This window comes from Equus caballus, chromosome 7 (assembly GCF_041296265.1).
Source record: "Equus caballus isolate H_3958 breed thoroughbred chromosome 7, TB-T2T, whole genome shotgun sequence".
Classification (NCBI taxonomy): Eukaryota; Metazoa; Chordata; class Mammalia; order Perissodactyla; family Equidae; genus Equus; species Equus caballus.
The window spans coordinates 31,262,971-31,273,731 of NC_091690.1; the positions used below are offsets into that span (position 1 = coordinate 31,262,971).

At 48.0% G+C, this 10,761-nt stretch overlaps 1 protein-coding gene across 50 annotated transcripts in view; it reads left to right on the forward strand.

The window, feature by feature from the left end:
• The window catches only part of GRAMD1B (GRAM domain containing 1B), a 227,563-nt gene extending 217,127 nt beyond the window's left edge, over positions 1–10,436 (forward strand). For 25 of the 50 annotated variants that reach the window (XM_023645042.2, XM_070273851.1, XM_070273840.1 and 22 more), the window contains 3 exons: positions 2,142–2,249; positions 2,561–2,678; positions 5,207–5,374. In XM_023645042.2, coding sequence (XP_023500810.1) covers positions 2,142–2,249; positions 2,561–2,678; positions 5,207–5,296 — 316 coding nt within the window. In that variant the 3' untranslated portion in view covers positions 5,297–5,374. Of the gene's footprint in view, positions 1–2,141; positions 2,250–2,560; positions 2,679–5,206; positions 5,375–5,444; positions 5,732–9,709 lie in introns of those variants that run through there. The other 25 variants (XM_070273836.1, XM_070273835.1, XM_070273856.1 and 22 more) reach the window with 2 other exon arrangements.
• Positions 10,437–10,761: the final 325 nt, after the last annotated feature.

Sequence of the window (10,761 nt, forward strand, 5' to 3'; positions counted from 1 at the left end):
CCTGGGGCCACATAAGAGAGAGGGTCCTGTGAGGAGCCTGAGGAGGGCTCTTGTCAACCTTACTTGAAGATGTAACGTAAAAGTAGATGTAGAATTCTTCTGACTATGGCGTAAGAAGCCAGGATATATGTACAAAATTAAATACACAGACAGCTATAAAACTAGTAAAATTCACATTTTAGCATCATCACTGTAATGTGATTCATGCTGTTGCTGTGTCAAATCTCTGGTGTTGGGTTTGGTAGATAGAAAAGTATCCTCGGGTTAGTTCTGTGTTTAAGCTCTTTCTGCATATTGACTTCATTTGACTGCTCACCTGAGTAAATTGTATAGCATAGTATTAGCTAACTTTAGGGCTTTGTTACTTTAGGATAATCAGGCCTCTTCATTCAATACCAGAGGGTCCAGGTGGTGGGTGTGCTGACAGCATGCGTGTGGGATGGACTACCACAGCACAGACTGCCTTGTGTCTGGCAGGCCTGAGCCCCATAAATCTGCCCTGTGGTGACCCCACCCTCCCACCTCTTTTCTCCGTTTAGACCACCGAGCCTTCAGGGGTGTCCCTGGACCTTCACCGAGCACAGACAGGATTATAAACATAACCCAAATGCAGGTGCTAAGATTGTGTGAGCCCATGCTGGAAAGGTGGGCGTTCAGACGATCCGATGTGTGCTGATACAATTAAAGACAGCACTGTTGAAATTCAACATAACATTTAGATATTCTTGTGGAGAACTCAGCCCCAAGAGCACAGCTCAGTAGCCCCCGGCCCTTGCAGCTGCCAGCTTAAGGAATATTATCTTCCATAGTGCTCGAGGCACGAGTGAGAAGTACAGTATCGTGCACATAGACACAAACACATACACCCACTTTGAAAGGTCGAAGGCATAGTATAAGATTTCTTCTCATTGCTGGTCTTTTTTTCCACCTGTTTGTTTTATCTTCCCATTTATGTCATCTTCCTTTTTCCTTTGTGTGTCTGCGCCTCCTCCTTTAATGATGAACACCGCCCGTTGTGGAGGGGCTTCCTGTGTGCAAGGCTGTATGTGCATTCCTTTGATCCACGTAACAACCCCAGCAGGGTAGGTGTTATTGTCCTGTTGAGGACACTGAGTTTCAGAGAAGCTCGGAAATTTGGTCAAAAATTAAGAGACATTTAACTGGTGAGCCAGGATTTGTCCCCAGTTCTGCTTGTCTCTGGAGCCTCTCTTTACCTGAATCTTCATCTCTCCATCCCATGAACTTCTGTCGTAAACTGATCTTCTGGCAGCCACTGAGGCCAAGAGCAGAAGAGAATTTCCCCAGTCTCCCTTGTGACTCTCCTCCAGCCCCTGGATTATCCTCACCCCCTCCTGTCTCCCAGACTCTGGAAACCTTGGGAACCCTGCAGGACTGTGGCAGGGGGCGGGGAGACTGTGCTTCAGGGCCATCCTGCTCACAGCTGTGAGGCCTGTCACGGTTGGGGCTGGGAACCCCATGGAATTCTTCCCACAGTGTCACCTCCAGTCATGTTCTGATGCTGGGTTGGTAGGAAGACTCTCATCTCCATTTATCAGCCTGAAATACGAAGAGTCTGTCTACAGTAGCTTTCTCCTGCTCCTTCCTTGCTAGCTCTCCTCATCACTGTGTCTTTGCTCCTAATATTTCTTTCTCACGGACTCGCACTCTCTCTGGCTTGATGAGGGGCAGTTTTCTGCTTCCCCACACTAGCCTGTTTCTAACCTCTGCCTCCTCCCCATTTTTCTTCCTTGCTCCCGTTAGGATCTGTTTCAGGTACTGGCTCTGTGATTGCCTCCTTCACCCCTTCATCTCTTTTCCTCTCCATCTTTGCTCTCTTCCCTAGGCACCCAGATTCTGGGTGACTTGCGTGTGTCTCTCCTTTCCATTGCCTTTACCCACACACCTTGCCGTGGCTCTCCCGCGGTGTCCTGGTCCCTCCAGATCAGAGTGCTGCTCTCTCTCTTTCCCCCCCTTGCTGCATCCCTCCAGTTCACTTACTCACTCACTGCAAAGCCTCAGGTGACCCAATGGTCAAGAACAGCAGCCTCTGGGGTGGGGGATAGCCCTGGCTCTCAGAGGAAGCATGCATTCTCATATTATATCTCATTGCTGTTGCTTTTTTCCCCTTGTCTCCTTCCTAGTCTGGTGCTGCTGGTCATCCTTAATATGATGCTCTTCTACAAACTCTGGATGTTAGAATACACCACCCAGACCCTCACTGCCTGGCAGGGTCTGAGGCTCCAAGAAAGGTAACACCCTGGCCTCTTCCCCTTGCCACCACCTCCATCCCACTCAGTACCGTGCCCTGCCTCCTGCGTCTAGTCTCCTTGGGACTGCCCTGCTGCCCTTAGCTGGGGGATCACCTTTGGCATGAGTCCGTAGGCAAGCTCTAAAAACTGTCCCTATAATTTGAGTCTGATTTGGGGCACAGGGGAACCAGGGGCAGTGAGCAAAGGACAAAGCACTCTGATGTGACTCTGTCCTTTAGAGGTCTGGGAGCACAGGACACTCCATTGAGTATAACTCCAGCTGCTGGGGTACCCCTTCTTCTACCCCACAGGTTACCCCAATCTCAGACAGAATGGGCCCAGCTCTTAGAGTCCCAACAAAAGTACCACGATACTGAGCTCCAAAAGTGGAGGGAGATCATCAAATCTTCAGTGATGCTTCTTGACCAGGTGAGATGCCCCTACCCTCTCTCCTGGCCCCAGTCTCCCTGGGATGGAACTGCTCCCCTAAGAAAGATCACCATCTCCATCACCACCCACTGGATCTCATCTTTCCATTCATCCTTCTGGGCCATCCATTTGTCTCATTTTAAAGCCGTCCTTGAATGGGCTGTTGGAAACACAGGTGTATTCCCCAAAATAACAACAACAGAACAACACATTGGATTTACAGCAGAAAAGCTGTAGGTTAGATAGAAGGAGAACTAATTTTTTTTTTCTTGGTAACCCATAACCATCTTACAGACATTTAAAGAAAAAATTTCCTATTTACAGAGATTTGTCTTCCCAGAGGCCCTATCTTTCTAGTTCCGTTTGACGTGTGCCACCCCCTCCCTTGCCCCCAAAACATGCCCACAAACACACAGCTGCCAGCACGTCACTCTTCCTCAGAGGCTGCCCTGGGAAGATGGTTGCATTATGTCTTCTCTTCATAACATCTTTCTAGTACAGTTGTCTGTATTTCTTCTAAAAACCAGATGCATCTGAGAAAACCATCCTGGGGCAAAATCAATAATGAGCTTAGTTTTATCAGGGGAGGGAGCTGCTTCCTTTCTCCAAAAGAATATAACATCCTATGAAAGGAGCCCATGTGGTTGCCAAGACAGCAGGAACCTGCTTTTGCTCTCCAGGAGAATTAGGAAGACAGGAGACTGAGGGTTTGTCCTGTTGCATTAAAATTTCTGTTCCTAAGGGATTTCTTATGTTTCGTGGTCAGCCAGACCTGAGAAGGAATCCTAAATGTGCTACTAACTAGTTTTGTGACCTTGAGCAAGGGATTTAATATTAGTGAGCTTCAGTTTCTTCATTTGTACAATGGGAATTATAATCGTTGCTTCATGAAATTGCTATCAGGATTTGATGGCACACGGGAGGCACTCACTGATATTAAATTTTATTTCCCCTTCATATTTTGGTCTTAGCTCTAAATTAAGGCGAGAGAGTTTTAATGCAGCTATCAGGACCCAGTTTAATGTGTTTAGAGTATCTTTTTTAGCAAGAGCAGGTCAAGGGCATAGCGAGGAGTTTGGAAGCCCTGTCATATCAAGGAGGGTGGATAGAATGGAGGGTCTGCCCAGGAGAAGCGAAGACGGGGAGGAGAACAGGATAGTCTCAGATATGGAGGCCCAACAAGTGAAAGATGCAGACCATTGTTGGAACTCCAGAGGATGGAACTAGGGCCATCCTAGGTATAGGGAATTGGGTTTTGAGTCATCAAATATAAACAGACTACTTAGGGTTAGAGCTATCCAGCAATGGAATGGGCTGCTTTGAAGGACTGAAATTCTGTCACTCAGAGTGCTGAAGGGGTGACTCGATGATGGATGAGGAACTTATGAATTAAATGGGGGAGGGCAGTTGGACTGGATGACTCAGTTCTCCTCCAACTCTAGAAATCTATTTTAGTGTGGGTCCCCTTAAGTTGGCACTTGGGGCTGGCAGATGTATAGCATGGTGGACTCTACAAGCATTTAGATAGGTGTTTTATTTCTTTCCCTTTAAAAGTAATGTTTAAAAGAACAGTTCTGGGCCCCTCATCCCTGTTGAGCAGAGGATACAGAAGTACCAGAGAGAAGAAAGTGAAAGTGGTAGAATAGGCAGCGACCAGAGGTTCTCGAAATCCACAACCATTTACCCATGAAACGATAACTGTAGTATGTTGTAACAGAGCAGCTTACTTAGAGACAGTATTTGAATGTGTTGTGGTATGATGGGCCATTTTAGGATTCTGCTGCCAGAACTGCCCCATAGACTTCATCCCCATGACCTAACGATGTTAGTGTGTCTGTTTCTTAAAGGAGCTTAGGAAATTCAGTTAAGGTGAAGTTTAACTCAGTGATATGGGTACAGCTAGGAACCTGCTCGATTCTCTGCTTGGCACCTGGGGTGTGTAAGGGAAAGACAAGACACAGTGCAGTCCCACACGCATGGAACAAAGCTGTTAAAGCTGACTGCAGTCCAAGCCCAAGGGAGTGGTATGTGAGAGGCCAGGAAAAAGAAAGATGACTGTGAGCCAGAGAAAATTTGGATTTCTTCTGGGTCTCGATAGATGAGTGAAGTTGGAATAGGCAAGAGAGAAAGTCCCAGGCTGGAGGAACAGTGTGGAAAAATGTACAGAGATGGTACAGTCTATTCAGAGTCAGTGGAGAAACCAAACTGAATGAGTAGAAGACCAAGTAAATGGCAGTCTACTGCGGCTCCTGATAGCAATTGAATGCTTCGAGAGAATTCCTGATTCAGCGATACAAGGGTCACAGGTCATTGAGTCACAGCGAACCTGGCCCTAGGGGTTCCCAGTGGTGGGCTGGCTGTCCCCTTTCTGCCTGAGACTGTGTGTGTCCCCTGTTTTAGAAGCCCAGCTCTCTTTAGCTCCCTGGCATGGTAGGGGACCTGCCACAAGTGGGCATGGCTCATGCTGCTGGATGAGAAGCCCGCTGAGGACACAAACCGGGGCTTGGGTGGGGTTCCCTGTCTTACAGATGAAGGACTCACTCATCAATCTTCAGAACGGCATCAGGTCCCGTGACTACACATCAGAAAGTGAAGAGAAGAGGAACCGCTATCATTGACAAGGCAGGAGCAGGGGTGGCTGCAAGAGGCCTGTGCAATACGTGTACATAGACCGTATAAATATATATATATAAATATATATATACAGAATATAAATATATATATATTATATACAGATTTTAAAAAGAGATAATGCCTCTGTACCAGGGAGAAGGAGCGGGACCGCCTCCTGTGCTGGCCAGTGGAGGGTCCGAGGAGGGCAGGGACCACCTCTCAGCGCTGACCTCCCCTGATCTTCCTCCCCCATCCTCTAGTCCTCGCCCTTTCCCTTGCTGGCCATTCTTGGCTCTGAGAAGGGAAATGTTGTTGAGCCAAAGTTATGCCTGTGAAGACCCTGGGGTCTTGAAGTCTCAAGGGGGCATTGCTTAAGGTGCTTCATTCCCTAATCCCCTTTTGATTTGTTTCCAAAATAAAAGAGAATCTTTTCTTCCCTACTGCATGCTTCCCCAGGTGTTCTCTTATGAACAAGGAAGCATTGAGGGCAGGAGCCCAATCTAAACTACCACATGAGGCCACCTCCTTTCTATGGACCATACCCCAAGATTCAGGTGGAGAGGATGCTGGAAAGCAAGGAAGGCGCACTTGTGGGTTTGGGCTTTGTGGCTGAAGGCTCCTGAGGACTTGTGTTCTGAAGGGTATTCTCCTTGATCACCCCACCCCCTGCACCTTCCTCTAACTGTCTAGGGTGTGGACCCAATAAGGGCTGGGAATTTCTTACTTTCCCACCCCCTCTTCTCTCTGGTCTTCTCCCAGGCTGGTTCTGGGTGAAGTGTCACTTTTTAGTGCCTAAAGCCCTATTTTTTCTCTGTGCCCTGAGAGCACATTGTTTATTAGCCAGGGTAGAGCATTTTTGATCTTGTTAAACCTCTTTTAGTGGTTATCAGTAAGTCAGGTCTGTGGCTCTAATTAATTCCCTTTGAGTTTGATTTCCAGTATGAATCACAGTGTTCTAGGACCTCTAGGGTTTGAGAGAGTGAATGCCCTAGCAATGTACAGATTGTAGGGTCTAAGCACAGAACGCTGGGTGAGCAGTGAGCACTGATGTCTAAGCACTCCTTTGGCTGCCAGCATCATTCACTCTCAGTGAAGAACCAACTTTAGTTAAGGGAGGCAACTGTCTGACGCGCTTTGCACATGGAAGAAAACCTAAGCCTCTGGAGGGAATGGATTTGTCAAAGGTGCATGGATTTGGGCAGGAAAAAACCAAATCAACTCTCTGCCCCATGGGGGCTATTCCAAATCCTGTTTTTCAGACTTGGGAGTGGGAGTTCCAGCTGAGGGAGCAAAGCCTTTTCTGGTCTCTGGCCCTAGAGAGGTATGAGATCACTAGGAGTAGAAAGAAGATCTTGGGTTCAGAAATTGAGGCATCCAGGGCCTTTTCGGGGTCGTCTCACTAGGACCCATGCATTTATCTGACCTCATGGGGCCCTTCTGGGCACACTTATTGTCCTTCATACACAGATTGCTATTTCTCTGTATAATGACCAAAGGATTCCTGCCAGTCCAGGCCAACCTTGCGGACATTCTTGATCAGGAAAGGATCATAGCCAGTTTGGCAAGGAGAGCTCTTCCGGATCGCTTGTTCTTCTGGTGGGTCTCTTGATGAGGGGCAGGAAAAAAAGAAGATTTTATCATAGATCTACCCCAAAAGAAGAGCAAGTTGTTTTCTTCCCTTGGAATGGCCTGTGCTTTATCTTGCTTTGACAACTAAAGAAAAGTTTTTGACTATTCAGTCTATCTGAGAATATGACCTTGTTATTGCCCTAAGGGCAGGATGAGAACGCAAAAAGATAGATGCCCACGTCCTCCCCCAGGTGGGAAGGATGAGAAGGTTCCTTGGGATCAGCTGGAATTGATCTCCTTCCTCTTGAAAGGGAGATGTGAGGAATTGGAGTCGAGTGTAATCCATGTGAAGGGTGCGCATGCCCGCAGGCCAGTGGGTCACTACTCATTCTTGTCTAAGCCTTTGAGTAGGAGACCCTGGTGAGGGTCAGGCTCTGGGCCTCAAGCCAAAGAAGGAGGAACAGTACAGACTGCTAGAAATTTCCCCGTTGGAGTAGCCAGAAGCCAAAATTATTCCCAGAAACTTTTGAAAGCAAAAATGGTAAAATCTCCAATTTATTCTGTACATAATTATTTAAATTATTCATTAATTAAAGATCCCCTGGTGAGACCTTTGGGATGACTTAAAAAGCATCCCTTGCTGGGGGTAAAGTAGAAGTAGACCTGGCTACCCAGAGTTCTGCCTTTGCTTTGCCTCTCAGGCCCATCCTAGGGAGGAGAAGATGGCAGGAAGGGGAGGTACTTAGTGTGTCTAAGGAACCCTCATGATTTCTGGTGATTTGAACTCAGGAGACAACGTCTACACATAGGGAATGACCCTCAGCTGCCTCATTTCCAAAAATCATGGATTTCTTTTGAGTGCCGTCTGTTTTAATAATTTTTTGACTTTCAAACCAGCTGAAAACCAACAACTCTATTTACTCCCAAACAGAAGCTTTTTTCCCTTATTCAATAACCTGTCAAAGAGAAAGGAACTCACCCTTGCAGATAGGTCTGGGAGTGAAAAACATAAATAACGTGAGTTGTGATACCTGCAAGGGGCTATCAAAACCACCGCCTTCTATGTTATTTCTTCCAGCCAGTGCTTTTTTCGTTTTTGTTCACATAAGAACTCGGGCCACGGAGGAGTTTTTCTGCAAGAATTCATGTGGCAAAACATTGGAAAGCTTGCACTTAGTTTCAAAGATTTTGCAAAGTTTCTAACCAGGTGAAGGACAGCTACAGGGTCTATACTTCCACTCCAGCTTACTGTGGAGGAATCTACAAGATTGGCGTTGGAAAAGCTGGCCTTGTCTGCGACTCTGCCCTTTCCCCCTGGGACAAGGGGATAGCATCCTAGGCCAGCAACATCAGCAACCTGAGGTTCTCTGTGAGAGCCCTGGGCTGAGAGGCAGGGACCTGGACCTAAGTCTGGGCTCTGCTATTGGACAAGTATCCCACCCTCCCCCACCAGGCTTCAGTATCCTCATTTGTAACAGGAGGGAGTTGGGCTGGACTATCGCTAACGTAGGTTCTAGCTTTGGGATTGTCTTGGAGGCTAGGCCAGAGACCATCAAGGCTGGGCTTTCTCAGACTTGGGAGGTACCCTGCCAGGAGGGAACAAGTCTTCTGAGCTAGAGCTCCCCTGGTGTTTAGATGAGTGATCAGGCAGTGTCTGGGTTCCCAGGAAATCCAGAGTAGTTAAACTTTCTTCTTTATGGGCTAGGAGGGCTCAGGAGGCCCAGCGATAGAGGAGGAGGAGAGAGAGATCAGGCTTGTCATGTTGCTCAGTGTTAACCCAGGAGAGTGTTTCTTCCTTCATTAGCCTATCTTAGTTTGAGAAGGGGCCTTCCTTTGGACTCTGTCTAAGCTGGGAGGAGAAGGACAATGGCAAGGAAGGCATTATCTTGGATGAGCCCATCTTCCGTCTCTAGGTTTGAAGACCTCCATCTATCCATCCTTTCTTGCTAGAGGAAGCAGTGGAGAGAAGTCATTCCTGGTCCTAGCACTTCTATTTTGGCTCCACCCAAATCTTGTTGGGGTTTGGATTAAGTGAAGCTTTGGCTAAAATCCCTGGGTTGCCTTAGAACACTGACACTAACAACCTAGGATTACAAGGAACAGGCCACCTCACGAGGAATGCTTTGCTAGAAGTGGATTCTTTCCATGTCCCTATCCTGACCTAAGCTTGGGCCATGTCTACTACATTTGCAGGCAGCATCTCTAGGGTGAAATCTTGGAGAAAGGACTAGGGGAAGAATCTTTCTGGATTGTTTGTGGTCTCAGAAGGATCCTTTCTGTGCCATACTATGCTGCTGCTTTAGCTCTGCAGACAGCCAAAGCCAGCCCTTGCTCCCTAGGGCCCCCCCGGGAGAAACAGTGCTCTTCTCTCCCCTAGGTAGCAGGGCTGTGGTCTCCCTCCCATCACCCCCTAACTTCACCTGCCCACTCCAGTAGGAAACTTGAGAACCTCTCTTCCTGACTCTCTTCTTCCCCACCCCTTGTCTCTAGGCTGTGGGACAATCATCCCATCCACCACTTGACATCCTTGACCCTCATCCCCCAACCTCCAGCAGGCTGGCCCCACTCCCCTCCACCTCTGTGTTTTCTTCCAGAAGATGTGTTTTGGGTCCAAGAGGAGAGTTTTTCTGGGAGGCCATCTTTTAACGCCCCTGCTTACCTGATGTGGAGCAGGAATTTGCACATGGTGTAGAGAGCTCCCCTTCCCACCTCTCTGCCCACCCTTGTTACCTCACTCCTGCTTCAGCCTTGGCTGTGATGGGCCCAGCCATTTCCCTGTTTTAGTGTTCTGTGCGACAGCTCAGGGGTCTTGGGCATTGTTTTCTGTTGTGATTTGAGGTCCTCAGCAGGCCTGGGAGCCCGGACTGGAGCCTTGGCTGCTGGCGAGAAGCACCTTGCCTGTCAAGAGGAGCTGATGTCAGACGATCCACTGGACATGTGAAGGCCTACAGAACAGTGTCATCTCTGCCCCTTGGCCATTCTTGCTTCTCTCAACACAGTAAGACATTGCAGAATCAAAATGGTGGCCTCTGCTCCAGGCAAGACAGCTGGCTGTCTGGGGAGTTGGCCTTGGGTTTGGGTGCCGTGTGCTGAGATTGCATAGTAAAAGCAACCATTTTTGCCAACAACAGTATGCGGCTCCCCACAGTTCCCTGTCCTGCACTCTAAGGCCAGACAACTCTCTGCATGGACCAGACCATCTTCCCAAACCCATGGTGCTTCCCCACTCCTCTCCCACTCAACGTAGACTCCAAGGTGGGGAGGGATGGGTCAGAGGCCATAGTGGCTCCTGGATAATACTGACATGGGGTGGAGTGGGGTGAGGCAGAGGAAGCAGCCCCCAACACCCACATTGGGGCCATATATGGGAACGAACACAGGTTGATTGCAGTTGAGTTGTCTGGCCATCTGTATTTGGATCTGTAACTGTACTTTGCCTGGCGCTGTGCGCAAGGTCTGAAAACTTACTGCTAGTATCTAGAAACATAAAAGGCTTCCCAGCCAAATCTTAATGTAAAGTAGCTAGAGCCATGGAAGTACAGTATGAATTAAAAGAAAAAAGTATTGAACTACAAATAATAAGTGGTGTGTGTGTTTATTCCTTGATTCATTAGTGCTCATCGTTCCAAATGTTTGTCTTTTTTTTTAAAGATTTTATTTTTTCCTTTTTCTCCCCATAGCCCCCCGGTACATAGTTGTATATTCTTCGTTGTGGATCCTTCTAGCTGTGGCATGTGGGACACTGCCTCAGCGTGGCTTGATGAGCAGTGCCATGTCTGCGCCCAGGATTCGAACCAATGAAACCCTGGGCCGCCTGCAGCAGAGCACGCGAACTTAACCACTCGGCCACGGGGCCAGCCCCCAAATGTTTTTGGTCTTCCCAGATGTGATCAGGAAAAGC